Source organism: Aspergillus affinis, assembly GCF_023601865.1.
Source record: "Aspergillus affinis strain CMG 70 chromosome Unknown NODE_5_length_567868_cov_86_340925, whole genome shotgun sequence".
Classification (NCBI taxonomy): domain Eukaryota; kingdom Fungi; phylum Ascomycota; class Eurotiomycetes; order Eurotiales; family Aspergillaceae; genus Aspergillus; species Aspergillus affinis.
In genome coordinates, this window is record NW_026515786.1 from 363,102 (window position 1) to 380,036 (window position 16,935).

At 51.5% G+C, this 16,935-nt stretch overlaps 5 protein-coding genes across 5 annotated transcripts; 3 read left to right on the top strand and 2 right to left on the bottom strand.

Moving 5' to 3' along the window:
• Positions 1 to 1,835: 1,835 nt before the first annotated feature.
• KD926_008833 (succinate dehydrogenase cytochrome b560 subunit) lies at positions 1,836 to 2,650 on the bottom strand (the record flags this gene model as incomplete). Its single annotated transcript, XM_053093951.1, has 3 exons — positions 1,836 to 2,271; positions 2,464 to 2,554; positions 2,611 to 2,650. 3 exons carry the CDS (start codon positions 2,648 to 2,650, stop codon positions 1,836 to 1,838), a joined length of 567 nt encoding a protein of 188 aa, XP_052960387.1.
• A 1,116-nt stretch (positions 2,651 to 3,766) lies between these two features.
• On the top strand, positions 3,767 to 5,118 carry KD926_008834 (transaldolase family protein; the record flags this gene model as incomplete). Its single annotated transcript, XM_053093962.1, has 7 exons — positions 3,767 to 3,860; positions 3,910 to 3,953; positions 4,018 to 4,146; positions 4,202 to 4,310; positions 4,387 to 4,618; positions 4,672 to 5,002; positions 5,056 to 5,118. The coding sequence occupies 7 exons, from the start codon at positions 3,767 to 3,769 to the stop codon at positions 5,116 to 5,118; spliced, it is 1,002 nt and encodes a 333-aa protein (XP_052960388.1).
• Positions 5,119 to 8,440: 3,322 nt separating this feature from the next.
• On the top strand, positions 8,441 to 10,217 carry KD926_008835 (MFS multidrug transporter; the record flags this gene model as incomplete). Its single annotated transcript, XM_053093973.1, has 3 exons — positions 8,441 to 8,983; positions 9,055 to 9,208; positions 9,265 to 10,217. 3 exons carry the CDS (start codon positions 8,441 to 8,443, stop codon positions 10,215 to 10,217), a joined length of 1,650 nt encoding a protein of 549 aa, XP_052960389.1.
• Positions 10,218 to 11,561: 1,344 nt separating this feature from the next.
• KD926_008836 (putative trichothecene 3-O-acetyltransferase) lies at positions 11,562 to 12,965 on the bottom strand (the record flags this gene model as incomplete). The annotated part of the gene is made up of 1 exon (XM_053093984.1): positions 11,562 to 12,965. One exon carries the CDS (start codon positions 12,963 to 12,965, stop codon positions 11,562 to 11,564), a length of 1,404 nt encoding a protein of 467 aa, XP_052960390.1.
• Positions 12,966 to 14,109: 1,144 nt separating this feature from the next.
• KD926_008837 (cation diffusion facilitator family transporter) lies at positions 14,110 to 16,011 on the top strand (the record flags this gene model as incomplete). The annotated part of the gene is made up of 3 exons (XM_053093995.1): positions 14,110 to 14,321; positions 14,393 to 15,252; positions 15,371 to 16,011. The coding sequence occupies 3 exons, from the start codon at positions 14,110 to 14,112 to the stop codon at positions 16,009 to 16,011; spliced, it is 1,713 nt and encodes a 570-aa protein (XP_052960391.1).
• Between the last annotated feature and the right edge of the window lie 924 nt (positions 16,012 to 16,935).

Below are 16,935 nucleotides of genomic sequence, written 5' to 3' on the forward strand. Positions count from 1 at the left end.
CTCCTGCCGCTCTTGTTTTTCGGGAACATAGGCCTCACTGTCCATTGTTTGCTTCCTAGGAATATAGTCTTTGGGTCCTCCGGCAACTAAAGCGCTCAGGGCCTACGATGTCAAACCTGTCTCCCTAGTTTGACGACAATAGGTCCACCGGGGCGCCAAACAAAAAGGAAAATGAAAAGGGAGCGGATACAGGCGGAGAGAAGGGCATCTTTGTCGTTTGCTTTGGTGCGAAATCATTACGGCTAGTAACTTCTTCGCCTCGATGTAGGTAGGCGAGCTGAGAGCCGACCAACGAGACCAACGACACGGTTTCAGCAACGCATTTTTCTGCAATGAACCGTAGAGCTTTCGTCTGAGACCCGCGGGTGTCACCTACCTACTGCAAGAGCCTGCATGTTTGAACAATTTGACTGGCCGGATAGACGGTCTGCGACTAGGCGGATGCAAAGCCGTTAGACCTATCGAGATGACCGTTTTCCACTATCCGAAGGAGCCAATATCTTTTACGGAGCGTCGACCATTGCTATTAGTACGCTGTCAGACACTTGCCCCTCAAACTTCCGTCGGGCCCTTGCAGGGGATCACGAAAATCCTTCTAGGTGTGAAAATATCTACGAAGATCACGGTTAGAAGGCCGGGAGTGTCATCTCCACACGATGCTCTCCCAGGGGATTGGACGTCTAGCGGTGTACAGCGTGTTCCAAGGTTGTTCTAGTTGTCGCTTTAAAAAGCTGGTACTAGCCCACCCATGAAGGCCATTGATTTCTTCTCCATTCTCAGGCACTCAAGTTCCTCCCCTTGATTTCAGAAAAGAACACAAGAATCCTCATCTGTCATCTTTCATCTTCCATTTCGCACGATCTACCGCACTGGTCAGCTCTCTTCAGCAAGGACGAAAGATGGCCTGGGTCCTGAGCAACATGACTAGCACCTCACACCGCTTCGAGAACGTCCTTCAAGGGAGCCATTCCAGCAGCGAACAGCTCGTTGAACTGAACTGCTCACAAGACCCACCTTCTCCAAGGCCAATTCCTCCCAACCCGCCTCCAAGCCCCGCCTAATTCCATTGAGCGGACTGGGCGCCTATTCGAAGATAGACTTGTGGAATCAGTAAGCTTCTCCGTTCGCTCTTGATTTAGGCACATCTTTCTTGGCGCAAGCATGGGGGAATCTCGCGGTTTCTCATGCCGATGCTTGATCACAGGAAATTGGAGCACGAAGGCTGACGAGTAAGCACAGATCACCCACAGATTCATCTCGACGACAATCTGTACAATTATGGGGACCATCGGAGAAACCTGTGAAAATGGACATCCTGGCCAGCAAACGGGGCCGGGCTGAGGTTGGGGTGGCGAACAGCGATTGAGGTATTGATAGAATGTTTTTTCGGCGGTAATTTGGGAGAGTTGGCGTTTGCAAGTCAAGATTGTAAACTTTCCAATTTCACATATCATAGATAGTTTTCGGTGTTAGCTAACTGGCTTCCCTTGAGCCACCGATAATCAACGAATTTGTTAATTTCTTTGCCATCTGTCGAAGCAATACTTTCAGGGCATGCTGTAATGGAACATATTGAACTGTCGACACTTTGTATGTACTCGTACCCACCTGCTTAAAAGCTGCTGCATAGCGGGACTCCCTACATCCTGCAGTCCTGCAGTTGAGTTCCAGGGACATGCAAGGATTCCCCGGCAAGATCATATTCAAAGCGAAAAGGCAAAATGGTGATCAGTTCCAAAAAGAAATGCAGTCTCAATTGACCGGTATAAAAATGATATTGCACAAAGAACATGTTTTAGAAAATCACAGAACTCAAAGGTATGGCACAGAAACAATCAGTAAAAAGCAAGGAAAAGAGCGCTAACGGCACTCAAGCCCACCACAGTCCAGCCAGACCGGATGACCTGCTGGTTGGTAATACCGCGACCAAGGTCCCAGACCAAGTGACGCACGCCGTTCATGCAGTGGAAGGTGAAAGGGAAAGCCAACGTGCCCTTGATGGCGACCTTGGCGGCGATGGGAAGAGCAGCGAAAGCGGCGACCAAAGAGGGCGATTCCAGGTGCCACCCAAGCAGCGGAGCAGCAAGATAGGCGGTCGCGAAAAGGTACAGGCCTCCCGACAAAGCGACACCGGTGACACGGTTGAAAGCACTGGCGTACCAGGTGATCTGAGGACGGTAGATAGTAAGATGGGGGGCGACGGGGCGGTTCAATCGCTGCTGAGCAAGGATCTTAGTAGGGTCGGAGGTGTTCGTGGTGGAGGCAGTGTGTCTATATGATCTCAGGTTAGCAACCATGGACAATGATAATTATATACCGGAGATATAGCGGTCCTCGTCGCCAGCATGGTTCGGGGCTTTTGACACCCGTCGTGTGCATGACGTAGCGGCGGTTTCTCGCGGAATCCCCGGTCAAACCCATGCCCAATTCTTCAACCGCGAATTCGTAGAAGCAGTAACTGACCTCGTCTGGATGTTCTTTCCGAGAGCGATGGCGGCGGGGGACGCGGAGTTCATCATGGACCACCGCATGGCGTAGGGCTGCTGGACGGCGACTGCGATAATTAGCAAGGGGGAGCAATTAAAATCAGATTATGGAAGAAGTACATACGCCGTCGCAGCGACTGTTGAGCAACTTTCTGGGAGAACATGGTGTCTGTGTGTGAGAGATGCAAGCCCGTTCAGTGATGCAGACAGCAAATCGACGAAGAAAGTCACCTTGAATTCCCGACGCTCGTAACGCTTCGGAATCACGGGACGGACAACCTCGGGCGAGCCCCCAGTCACGGGACCGGAGGCTGCGAGGCACCTCTAGTCCAATCAGAAGGGCTGCATTACCAGCCGGAAGATTCTTCTTCCATCTCCCTTCCGCTTGCCGATTTCGGGTTTTTTCTCTCTTTCTTTTTATTTGTGTCTTTCCCTTTCCTTTTTCCTTCCTTTTTCTTTCTCTCCACGGGTCTCCGCCCACGTTGTCTACCACTTCCTATGGGATGATGTTGACGTGTTTAGCAAAGCCTCACTGGTTTCGGCATTCTGTCGCGACCGCCGAGGTTTATGAGATACCGGAGAGGGACTTTCACCCGTCGTTAATCGCCCGTTCTTCTCTGTCCATGGGATTGATGGGTTTCATATCAGGGTTACATACACGTATTTGGCTTCGGATATCAATTTGTAGAATGCTTTGGCGTAGGAAACCTACCTCTGGTGACACGCAGTTTCAGGGTGTATCTGAATTCGTCCGGGTCTGGGCATGTCAAAATGCCCTGTTTGAGTTCAAGTATCAAAGGGGCGTGTTTTTCCAGGCCCTACGGCAATGGTCGACGTCTACGGATACGTCGAGTACTGTCACGCGCGGTGCCTCCGGGGACTGAGGTAATTCGGAGCTGTGACTTAATGGAAGTCATCAAATGCTCTTTATTCCTGACAGGTCCGCAGAAAATCATACCTGCGATTTCTTAAGTATCTAGTATCGGTGGCCGGTACATGAAATAGCCATCGAACTTCGGTCCGAGGAGGCAGGTACTGTACGGAGTAGAACAAACTCCGATTTAGAGCCCGACATGCTTCCCAAAACGGATATTAGGCTAATTTCATAGACTGGGCTGAGGGGGAGGGGAAAGGTTATCTTATCCATTTAACCTGGGCATCTTCTTTGTTGTTTTCCTTTTTCCCGTTTCATCTCCAGAGACCATCCATCGAGTGTGTTCCATTCTCATCGCTATCCATCTCTTACTCGTATCTAGTGACTACTCAAATCACCAGTCAACATGACTTCTCAATCCGGGCTGGATGTTCTCCGCACGAGAACCATTGTTGACTGTGATACTATGGATGAACAGGGTGCTTCCTCGTTGAATCCGGGTCGATCTGAATCAAATCCATATCCCATACTTACTATTCCTTTTCGTAGTTGCTAAAAAGCTGGGCCCATTCCAGGACTGCACTTCCAACCAAGTCAGTACTTGTAAAAGGCCGCGATGGGAATTTAGCATGATGGACTAGCGTCTAACATTGTCAGGCGATCGCATATGGCGAACTCAGCAAACCAGAGCATGCTGGTTTAATTTCTGCCTCGGTCACAGACGCAAAGGCCCTTCTCTACAGATTTCCAGGCTTAGGTGTTGAAGAGTTGGCAGTTGAGATAGCGGTATTTATCTTCCAGTCTGGGCTGTTCTCGTTGATACTCACGGCGTATGTTATAGATGGTCAAATTAGCGTTGAAAATCGCTCCTCATATTCGTGGACACGTTCATATCCAGACGAATCCGTACTACTCTTACTCGACCGAGAAGACCATTGTAAACGCTCTGAGTGAGACATCACTATGGGCTATGTATCTGATTGGGCAAATGGAAACAAACAACGCTGATCAGCGCGATGTGATTAGGGATTGTACAGCTCTTCCAGCACTTCCAGCCAGGATTCGAGCAATCTCGAATCTGCATCAAAGTTCCCAGCACATGGGAAGGCATGGTGGCCTGTCGAACCCTCGAACAGGCTGGCGTCCGAACTCTGGCCACCACACTCTTCACCATGGCACAGGCCGTTTTGGCCGCCGAAGTAGGATGCACCTATGTTGCACCCTATGTCAATCAATTGAAGGTCCACTTCGAGCCAGGGTATACCATACTGAGCTCTTCGCATGGTTGATGTTATACTTATACAAGTCCAGGTTCGCCGACCCGAACAAACTGCTTCCTCTCTGTGTCTTGATTCAGAAATACTACGAGTCCGTCCAAGCTAAGACACATGTTCTGCCCGCCAGTTTGACCTCGACGAATGAGATTTTTGCCCTCGCTGGCGTGCAGCATATTACTATTGCTCCGGGACTCCTGGAGGAGCTCTCGCAATCGAGCTCTGTCCCCAGTGTGCAGTCTTTATTCGACACGAATGTCCCGGCCATTACTCCCACATCTAACCTGTCATATGTGAATGACGAGTCGGCTTACCGGCTTGCGTTCACTCGGGACTTGCATGGAGCAAGCGAGGAGAAGCTCACTCAGGTATGTGGAGTGGAGTGTTTCTGGGTCCGCTGCTAAAAGTTATGGCATGTTAGGCTATGAATATCTTCTGCGACATGCAAGATAGGTTAGTGCAAGTTATGAAAGCAAATATTTAGTGGCAGTGTGTGCTGCCTCTCAATGGTAGTATGGGGTTTTATGGTAAGATATTTGGTCAGGTATGTGTCGGGTGTTATCACTGTGCCGTTTTTTGCCAGGACTATATATCTCGACAATGGCATCACCCAAACACATCCTGCCCATACATGATCATAGTTGAAGTATAGCCAAGACATACATAAACATCACTTTCGACTGTTTACTAAGTATCAAGCCATAATAACACCAATTAAAACAAATAGAGTATAATAGGTAGGAACTAATATATAACACAATCGGTGTATAGTGTGATCAGAACAAACTAGTGAGCTGTCTTGCAATGAATAAAGTTTGGAGATTATAGAACCAAAGTTTCTGTTTCTATTTTAAGAAAAAGGTGCTGTGGTCTAGTGGTAGGACGTCACGTTGTGGCCGTGCCAGCGCCGGTTCGATTCCGGCCAGCGCCAGCTTTTTCTGAACATCTTCCTTCACCTTTGGTGCTGTGGTCTAGTGGTAGGACGTTACGTTGTGGCCGTGCCAGCGCCGGTTCGATTCCGGCCAGCGCCAGATGTTCATTTTTTTGCCCTTCTCTTTTTCGTATTTTTGCTTCTTGAATTGTCTCTGTAGCCCTGTGTTGCCTGTTGTGAACTTGTTTTTGTGTAGCACTCTCCCACGGGCCCCGGTTGCCATGGGGAGGACGGCTATGGGGTGGAGAGCCTACCCTTATGGTTTCGACACTAACTTCTACTATCTATTCGGATGGCTACCGACCTTCGTTCAATCTGGAACTGGAACTGGAAGCGGCAGCACATCGATCGCGCACGGAAAGTGTGTGTGTGTTGGTGGGCCCGTGGGTGATCCATAGCATGACAACCTGTTTGATGTTCATCACTACTGCTTGTGGACGAAGCTGTTTTATAGAGACGAGGCGAGACTTGGCTGATGCATTCCACCTCCTCCTTTCTCCGCATGACAGGATGCCGAATTGTTATCCAACAATGCCATGACTGCAGACGTAGTGCGGAGTTCCGGGGGCTGAACGGTCTTTCTTCGGTCGTTGTTGGTTACGGAGTGAGTGGTGGCCGGCCGCTGCCATGGAGATCAATGATATCATAGGCCGATTGTGTGATGTGCGGAGAATTTACCTTGATTTCTGAACACGCCCGACCTGCCCTTTTAGGATCCATTGGTCTACTATTAGTACGGTCGAGGACGGCTTTTTCGAGAAAGAGAGGGTCTCTGGAGTATTTCAAAAATGCCTGCGGTCACCGAGTCTGTTGTGGCGGAAAAGAAAAACCGCGAGACAACCAGGCAGCAGGGAATTGATAGATATCAAGTAACAACAACTCCGATAGGCGTGTGTGTCTCAATGGTCTTGAATATGGGTACTTGGTCTCCAGTCGAAGCCCACCCACCCGAGCCTCTAGAACGTCTGGTTCGGTTCCTGAGCGGCTTCGTTGCCATCTGGTTTCTGCATGCAGGATGCTCATCCCGAGTATAATGCGATGCGATTGCAACTCCTTTCACTAAATCAATTGTTAGTGCATCTCGACAGGATAGTCGCAATTCCCGCAGCGTCCAGGCCTGGCGGAGATTTAAAATCCACTGGACGTACGCCCTTGCAGATGTACAATCAGTGATATTCCATGCCATGCAGAGATCTAGTAGACAGACGCCAACGAAGAGATAGATACGTGGTGATCAAAGACAAGAAAATGCCGGTCTTGATGCAGAGGGTTCCATGCCGCATCCGAGTCGACTACGAGGCCGATGCCAGCTCAGGTGACCGTGGCATGCAAATGTCGGGGAGCCGACAGGGAAGGCCGCGGCTGCCGAGAGTGACGGATGCGCTGGCAACAAACACCCACCCGGCTTCCATCAAATCTGCACACGCCTGTTGACTCGCATACAATGGCGAGTCTAATCATTAATCCATCAAGATTTAAACCTGTTGTAAAGAACGCCAAACTGGAAGTCCCATGACAGGCCTCGCGTCGCTCGCGACAAAGAAGGCGCGCTAAGTGTGGTAGTGTGTGAAGGTCGGTTCTCTACTCCGTACCCCCAACTCTCCATGTTCCTCCGGACTACTCCGTATGCAATCCAGATGGAATTCAATGGAGTCTGAATGGTGGACACTGAAAAATGGAGCCAGGGACCCGTCCGATACCCACGTCGACTGCACGTACCGATGACGCTGCCGAGACTTGAGCGATAGCTCCGAGCCTCAGCTGTCTCGATGCACGATGACGCTTGGGCAACTACTGTCGTACGTAGTACGCATGACTCGGGCTAGTTTCTCCTAGTATCTACAGGAAAGTTCGATAATCTCATACTAGAGTGAACCGAACCGATAAGCGGGCACCAATTTGGTGACCTTCACAGAAATCTAATATCGACTGTCGGATCCGATGCGCTTCACCGACAGTGGACAGGTCCATGGATCATTCAACGTGAAATCCAGAGCTCGAGGCGTATGATGTCAAAGGCGAGTGGCCAAGCGGCCAAGCAGCCAAGCACAGGGAAGGGAAAGGAAAAAAAGTCTTGACCAGAGTTTTCCACTTGGGTGGCGCCTTAACCTTTCCGCCGCGATGGTGCTTAGTCTAACCGCGGCTTGAAGAAGGGAAAATTTTTAGCACATCCAACATTCTATGAACCCCGGGTCGGAATTGGACTAGTCAACTATTCTAACTCGGGGTCCGAGGGAAGCAGACCGACGCATGGGAACAGAAGGAGTGGAAACGAGAACGGTCGAATGGGAAATTGCCATCCGACCGAGTTGCAATGTTGAGTGGTGAGGGTAACGCTAAGATTAAGATAGTGGCTCCCCCTCCGAGCGGATCTACCTTCTTCTTCCATCCGCAGCCATCCATGTCGCTGGGATCAACGTAAGAGTCCAGAGCGCGCTCCTTCCTTGACGTCACACCCGTTGAAGTGGACCACGCCAGTTCCAATAAGAACTCGTGGAGCTCGCGAACTGCTCAATGGGCTTGATACCGTTGAATATCGCGAACGACATGGATTTGTGAAGAACCATGAGGATAACTGGCAATAATTGATGACAATGAACACGGCATTCGTGGTTCCTGAAGGGAGTGATTAAAGAAAGGGAGGAAAGACCAGCACTGCACGTGCACACGCATACTAGTTTGCATTTTCCCTTTCCGAGTGGGTCGGACCCTCTGAGGAAGTATAGATGGGTGGACCCTCTGAAAACCGGTTTGCCAGGAATGACGAAAATTGGTCTGACCTTCGCCGACATACTTATAATGAATTGATAGAATCTTGTGAAAATTTTCTTTTTCTCTACCCCAGGTCGAGTCTTCTGTTCTTCCCCGCGCGATCATGACAGAGGCCGCGCATCACGAAGTCCACAACGCCCATCTAGCAGACGGCAACCCCGGGCGACCATCCTCCCTGTCCGAAAAGGGCAGAGAGAGTCGGCGCAGCGGTGGCTCTGATGTTCTGAATGGACCCATGGCAAAGGAAACCCTCGGCTCCCCCGACTCCAAAGATTCGTCTGGGAAACGAGAACTAAAGGAACATGAGTGCTACGACAAGCTGGGCTACTGCTGGCCCCGATGGAAGAAATGGACATACCTGGCGGCTGTTGCCTTCGTCCAGGTGTCCATGAACTTCAACACTTCCGTCTTTCCCAATGCTGTGTCACCAATTGCCGAAGCCTGGGGCATCAGCGAGCAGAAGTCCCGAGTCGGACAGATGATCTACTTGGTGACATATTCATTTGGGTGTGAACTGTGGGCGCCCTGGAGTGAGGAGTTCGGCCGTTGGCCCATCCTCCAGCTCTCGATGTTTCTCATCAACATCTGGCAACTTCCTGCTGCTCTGGCCCCGAATTGGGGCAGTATCGTCGTCGCTCGTGCACTGGTATGTTTGGACATCCCTTTCCCCCTTTCGCTTCACATTCTTCGAAAGCACCATGAACTGACACAATGTAGGGTGGAGTCTCTACCGCAGGTGGTAGTGTGACTCTCGGTCTAGTTGCCGATATTTACGAGCCTGAGACGCAACAATTCCCCCTTGCATTCATTGTCTTGTCCTCCTGCATTGGCACCAGTATTGGTGGAATCATCGGTGGACCTATCGCGCGTTGTAAGTCTCTTTTCACATGCTCAATGAATGATTGCATACTAACGCGCAAAATTCAGTCCTCGGATGGCGCTGGTTCTTCTGGATCCAGCTCATTTTCGGAGGTGTCACCCAGGCTATCATCTTCTTTATGCCCGAGAGTCGTTCCACCATCCTGATCGACCGGGAAGCCAAGCGACGCCGCAAGACGGGTGAAGACCCTAACTGCTACGGACCCAACGAGCTGAAGAAGCCCCGTGTTTCTCTCAAAGAAACCGGCGTTATCTTGCTGCGACCCTTCCACATGCTGTTCCGCGAGCCTATTGTGCTCAGTCTTTCTCTGCTCTCCGGATTCTCCGACGCTCTGATCTTTATCTTTCTGGAGAGTTTCACCCTCGTCTACGAGCAAGGTTGGGGCTTCGGGACTCTTGCCCGAGCCTGGGCCTTTATTCCTATCAACCTGGCATACGTCATTGCATATTTCTCCTACTTCCCATGGTTCTGGCGTGACCAACGCATCCGGAAGCGCGAGGGTGATGACGCCCTTCCTCCCGAGCGCCGTCTCAAATGGCTGCTGTTCCTGGCCCCCTTGGAGCCCATCGGCCTGATGGGCTTCGCTTGGACCTCGCTCGGTAACGAGTACAATGTCCACTGGATGGGCTCCATGGTCTTCTCCACTTGTGTCGGCATTGCCAACTACGCCATCTATCTGTCCTCAGTCGACTACATGATCGCTTCCTACGGAGTGTATTCGGCGTCGGCGTGTGGTGGCAATGCCTTCGCTCGAGACTTCCTGGCCGGTATCTCAGCCATGTACGCCACGCCGATGTACTCCAACATTGGTGACAAGTTCCACGTCGAGTATGCCAGTACCGTGCTGGCGTGTTTGTCCTGCCTGGTGGTCCTGCCCATCTACGTCTTCTATTGGTATGGACCGCAGGTTCGTGCCCGCAGTAAGTTTGCGCAGGCGCTTGCTGCCGAGCGAAAGGAGAACCATGGTCGGAGAGTTAGCAAGCCTAGCATCGAACCTTAGAAACGTCCTCACTTTCTTTGGCTGAAGCTTGCCTGTCTAGACCTTAATGGCCTTACCGGGCGCGGCGTGGACCGATCCTCCCGCCTGGCTAATCCATCGGCGAGGCAATGGACTTGCATCGAATTTCTCAACAGAATCACGATTTGAGGTCCCTCTTGCCCCCTCCACGATTACAGTATTATTATACTACGGAATGTCTTTGATACATTATGGAGTTCTGATCAAGGAGATGGATACCCCATGTTTGCTCGCTCCCTCGTCCTCTGTTGTTCAAGACACGACTTTGGAAGGCACAAGGGAGTTTTCTTCGACCTGGAACAAACTAGGATGTTTTGCTATGCCTTATGTTATGCATGTATATATGTTACGATAGAATGATTTTAACCATTGCACATAAAGTATTGAGTATTCGTAGCAACGTAGTCGCAAAAACATTTGTAGTTTTGATTGAATCATATTGAACTGAGAATTATTAGGAAAAAAGACAAGCAATGTGTTGATATATCAAGTACTACAAGGACTGAACCATCAGTCAGCCTGGCTTTTTGGTCTAGTTGGAAATCCGAACGATTGTCAACATTATACTCATATACCGATACCTAGATTCTCTACACAATGTGGTGTAAAAGCTGGGGGGTGAAATTGCCAAGCCCCATATGGTTCCTTTAATCCATTCGATACTATGGAAGGCCCTTTCCCTCCTACGCAACCATCTTCTAAATTCCCCCGACCCTTAATTATTCTCATACTTTCAACCGTCCCTGGTTCTTCCCCTAATTCTTACTCCGGATCTACAGTCCGAATCAAAGTGAATAACAACAACCACTAGATTTTAAGCTTATATATAAGGTTGAACCCGATCATGGTACCCTAGACAGAGGACGCAAGCCACAGACCAATCAACAGCCGAACGCATCCTGGATGTCGAAACAATCGCGAAAATCCACTTGCAGAGGGCAACCAATCGTTACGTGACTTTGGACGCGCCAGGGACGCGTGTGTGGTGAATGAGGTTGTCAATGGGTGGGACAATACTCAATTGGGCCGGTGGCAGGGTGGAAGACCGAGGTGAGGTGAGGTGGGAGGAGTGAATTACTGGGTTTAGTCTAGGCAATGCTACTATAGTATGTACTGTACCAAGTGAAGTCGAATTTTTCTTCTCTCCTCTTTTCTCTGTTCTATTCTTTTTCTTTGGAATCCAACCTTGGGCTTGGAACTGCTTGTTGTACCTTATTTGCCATTTCTCTTCCAGGAACAACCCTACCTGTCAACTACCTTCGAACGAACGCTTCTTCCCAGCTCTCCTCTCATTTTAGATTACAGAGCACCTAACTCCCTCCCCACTCATCCAATATACGTCGCAAACCTCGAAAACGCCCCGTCCCTTCTCAATCTCGCCAAATCCTCATCCCTCAAACAAACCTCCACCACGATCCCGCCCTCCCTGTCCCTCGGCATGGCATACACCAGCCCCTCGACGGGAAAAAGCCTCGGCCTGCGCACCGCCTCAGGACACCCAAGTCCAAGATGGAAGTGGAGCGCATAGAGCGCGACCTTGGACCAGGAGCTGAACATGACGTTCGTGGCTGGGTTCATGTTCGGCGCGAACGGCACCCTGCGCTTATCGGGCGTGTGGTGGAGGGTGGTTGCGAAGGTGCGTGCCGCGGTGGAGAGTTTGTTCGGGTGGATGTCTGTGCGGAGGAGGGATGCGAGGTGGCCGAGGGGGAGCTCCTGGTGGTGGAGGGGGCTTGTTGTGGGTGTTACCATCATGAGGACGCCTGGGTAGGTTTGGGGGATGGTGAGGATGGGGCGGAGGTCGACGGCGCGGAGGAGGGTGGATGAGGATGAGGAGGATAAGGAGGATAGGTAGGAGAAGGAGGAGAAGGATGGGATGCGGGGGCGACGGGCGCGGAGGATGGATTGCCAGATGAAGGCGCTGAGGGCGTCGTCGGTGGAGATGTACGAGGCGAGGAGGGACTCGTTGGTGAGGGATTTGAGGGCGGAGAGGGAGGAGGAGGAGAGGTGGAAACAGGCCCAGGTGGAGGGGGGAGTTGATGCTTGTTGATGTTCGGCTGGGGTATTAGGAGGGAATTGGCCTGGAAGGTGGGAATCGGCATCGTGATCTTCAAGAGGAGGGATGATGTTGTGACGGGGCATGTTGCCGATGGAGAGCTCCACAGGAGAGAATGGCTCGTCGCCACAGGCTTTGGAGAGCAGATGGATGAGGTGGTTCTGTCCGGTGATGTCCATTGCTCGATGCTCGCCGACAAAGGTCAGGATTAAACCACCAGGGATGAAGGTGGCTTGGACCAGGAAGACAGGACGTCCGTTGGGGAAGTCAGTATCCGCCGGCAGGGTGCTGATGGGGGCGACGAGGGATTCGTCCAGCATGCTCATGGGGAATTGGGCATCGCGCAGACTCCCCATGGACAGTGCCGAAGACCCTTCCTGGTAGTCTCTCACAACCAGGAGGGGTGGCAGTTTGGCAAACGGTTTGATCTTGCAAACCCCCGTGTTACCCTCTGTGTTGCCTTCGACTACGACCCGACCTGCCACCCAAGGAAAGCTGGCGGCCAGGCGCTCAAGGCCTTTGACGAGAGTGTCGATGATCGACGATCTGGAGGAAGCATCGGGGACGGAATAGACACTGGAGATGTTGGTATAGCTCTTGAGAGCGGGGATCTGGCCGAAGATATCAAGACGGAAGTTCGTCAGCCTGATGTCAGCGGTGATGGTTGCGTTGCTCATGGTTTCGATTAAATGACTAGCAATGGGGACTGGATGAGAGAATGCTCGCAAGAGAATGTTCAGACAGGCAGGTAGAAGATTTGAAATGGAGATAATTGTAGGATAAAGGAACCAAAGGAGCGAGAATTGGAATTTAAAGCGAGAGGTTGTACGACTCTATACAAGCGATTGGATGGCATCTTTGTGTTAGGGTTAGCAGTCGGGAACATGGGGCCTAATAATTGTGATACTTTCCTTGCGATCATAGAGAGAGTATAATTACATGATTGAACAGTCATTCAACATTTTCTATACAAGGAGAGGGTTCCATTATTTGGTGTGGTCAGGCGTCAAGGCAGGGACCATGGTTTACATATATGCCACCATAGATAAGATCTTCCGCGGGACTGCCACGGAGGACTCGTCTTAGGGGTATGCGGTAGAATCACTTCAGCAAGCGGCCAAGCCTTGGATGCCAGCAGTGGCACAAGCGAACCCAAGCCACCGTAGCAACTTAGCACACCCCTCATAATCAAACGGACTCCATGGCAGAGGCGTTCTTCAGGGCGAATTAATGTTAAAAATAAGGCCAGCCGAAACCCACCGAACAAGCAAATGGAGACGAGCGGGACCAGCCAAGAGTTGGCTGACGACAAGGCTGTACGTACCTTCGCCGGGGCAACCCCGATAGGAGAAACGCGAATTACGCCGGATGAAGGCCGTTAGCCAGGCACTCTATCCATGACTGGGCTAGGCAGGAGTATTTCCATTTTCCGTTGCGTGCGATGGGGATGTTGGTGGAGAGGAAATGAAGTGGCGGTGCGCTGCGAGACGCGAAGAGGGCGGATGGTGTGAAGGTGAGTGTGGAGTATACGTCTTCTGGAGAAGGGTTTAGACTCTTTAGAGCCTAGAATTGACCAGCCAAGCATCGGAGGAAATTTGGAATGAAACAACCATGGCTTGTGAGGGAGAATAGATTGAGGCGGAACGATCTCCGGATTGGGGAAGAAGCCCTAAGAGTCTGAAACTAAGCAGAAGTAATCGGATGGAAATTAGAGACGTGATGATTGGTCTATCTGGGTGCCTGCCAGAGTCTGAGTAATGGCAGCTTCACGATAGGATACTCCATAGAAATCTACACCGTATAAAAATTCACAATGAACAAATGATGCCATCGGAGAAAGGCGGCGGGTCGGAGCCGAACAGGTCGTCAGCGCATGTCGGGATCGCCTCTGCCGGAGTTGATTATATCATGGCTGGGATTCACCCACGAGAGCTTCAATTCCTGCTACTTTCTCACCCTCCCGTTCCCCTTCCCCTTCCCCGACTCGCTGGGAACCCAAGCATGGAATGGCCTCGTTATTATTCTGCCCCCAAGTCAGCCCAAAAGAACAGAGTGTCCCCATAATCCCGGCAGCCACTAAACTATCGATCCGCTAACTAACGAGACGTCGCCTTACGTACCCGGCCAACCTGATGCCGCTGACGCAGCCCCTGCGGTGCAGGGCCCATCCATCACAAACGCTATCACCACATTCAGTCCTCCGTCGTTCCATCTTGAAGTCTCGACAAGGGCGACCCGCGGCTTTTCCCTTTCCTCCGCCGCAGCTCCGTGTTCTGCGCACCTCGACCTCCGCCCCCCTCCGCCATCATAAGAACGGCCTTGCGCCCGCCAATGTCCGCCCCGTCATAACCACTCCTGCAACCACCACCACCCCAATCCCCTTGCCAGTAGTACTCCCCATGGCGACTACCCAAACCAGAGACCACGGTGGCCATGGTGGCCACGGCCACGGCCACCATCATCACCATCACGGAAACGTTTACCTGACCTCCACGAATACGCACGATGCCGGCGTTCGGATCACGCGACTTGGCCTGGTTGCCAATCTCGCCATGGCCATTGGCAAATTCGTGGGCGGCTACGTCTTCCATTCGCAGGCCCTGATCGCCGACGCGTACCATGCCCTCACTGACCTGGTGTCCGATTTCCTGACGTTGGGGACCGTGGCCTGGTCGCTCAAACCCCCGACCGACCGGTTCCCGAACGGCTACGGGAAGATCGAGAGCATCGGCGCGCTGGGCGTCAGTGGTTTGTTGCTTTGTGGCGGAGTCTTCATGGGCCTGCATTCCGGACAGGTCTTGCTCGATCAATTCTACCCCGAAGCCGCCCACGCAATCTCTCACCTGGGAATTGCGGGACATGGGCATTCGCACAGTCACGGAGTTGAAGTTCTCGGGCCTAGCATTCACGCCGCATGGCTGGCTGCCGGGTCCATCGTTGTGAAGGAATGGCTTTACCACGCTAGTGAGTCTTTCTCTCGTCCTTTTTTTTTTTTTTCGCTTTATTATCTGACGAATCGACTTTATCTTATTCTATTTTATTTCATTCTGGGAAAATGCTAACGAGTGAATCAATCCAATAGCCATGAAGGTTGCCAACGAACGGAAATCATCGGTCCTGGCCTCGAACGCAGTCCACCACCGCATCGACTCGCTCACGAGTATCGTTGCCTTGTTCACCATCGGCGGAACCTATTTCTTCCAAAACGCTTCTTGGCTCGACCCCGTGGGCGGGCTGCTTATCTCGCTGATGGTCATTAAAGCCGGATGGGGGAACACTGCCACCTCCCTATTAGAGTTAGCCGATACTGCCGTCGACGAGGATATCAAGGAATCCGTGTCCAAGGCGGCGTCAAAGATGCTGGTGAAAATGAAGGATGGTGACGCGATCAAGGTGCGCGATGTTCAGGGTATGAAATCGGGACAGAACTACCTGATGGACGTGGAACTGGCGGTGCCTGGCGCATGGCCGATCAGCCGTTCGCGGGAGATCGAGGAGGCGGTCCGAGCGGCCATTGGCACGGGCGTCCGCGGCGTCAAGCGAGTCAAGGTTCGCTTTGTGCCTTTGGAGTACGAGGAGTTGACCTTCTCGGAGGAATTCATTACATCCGACGCCTCGCAAGCCAACCCCGAACCCAAGGAGGAGGACGTGGAGGCGGAATGTGAAGCGCATGCCCACGAGCATGAGCATAAGCATGAACACTCCGCCCGCAAGAGACGTTAAAAATAGAGGATCCCTTCCTTTTGGTCAGGAACAGTTTTTTTTCTTATGTTTTATATCTATCTACTTTGTGGTTTGAATTCCCACCGATGTACAGGGTCTTATTCGAGGCTTCACCATGTGTTTATTGACTATTGATTTCCCACCATCGTGTATCTTCGAACCCTCCATCCACGGGATCAACCATGTGATACCCCCGGAATGGAAAGGAACTGACGAGGCTTCAGCTTGCTTGCTGGCGAGGGGACGACTAGTCCACGCTGAGCACGGGCGTTTAAGAGACGTTCCTCCGGACTCCGGACGCCGTGAAATGCGGAGAGAACGGGGACGGGCAGCGACCAAGTCTGGGGTTTGGCCACCGGAAGGCTGCTTATTGGCACGAACTACGGAGTACGGACTGTTGTTTCATGTACATATACATAGATAACAACTAGACAGACAGCAGTCATCTGAGCATCGCAAACAGCCGAGACCGTCTGCCAAGCATGGAACTATGATCTTCGACATTAGTCTGGTGATGCCTGTCGACATCGGCCTAGAATAATTTTAGCGGCCGTCGCCGTTGGTTGTGCAGACTTCTAGAAGGCGCTCGGGGGTTGTTGCCCTCCTGACGATGCATTCGATGCATTATTGCGAGTTCTAGACCCTCCTGGTTGACCTGCTGGTAAAAAGGAAGATTAACCGGGTAAATTCCCGGCGGCGGGGGGATCCGCCCGGTTAGTCATCCGTAATTGACGGTATTTGACGTATGAAATGTGTAATTGGGGTCTTCCTGGGGCGGCTTACTGTGTATGGTATTACCAACTAGCTGACATCACCGCGCTGTCATCCTCTTCTTTTCTAAGTATTTCACGATGTCTTGGGTGCAGCACTAGGATTAAGAAATTTTCAAAAAGACTTTCGGTAATTTAGCTATCATGCCTAAGA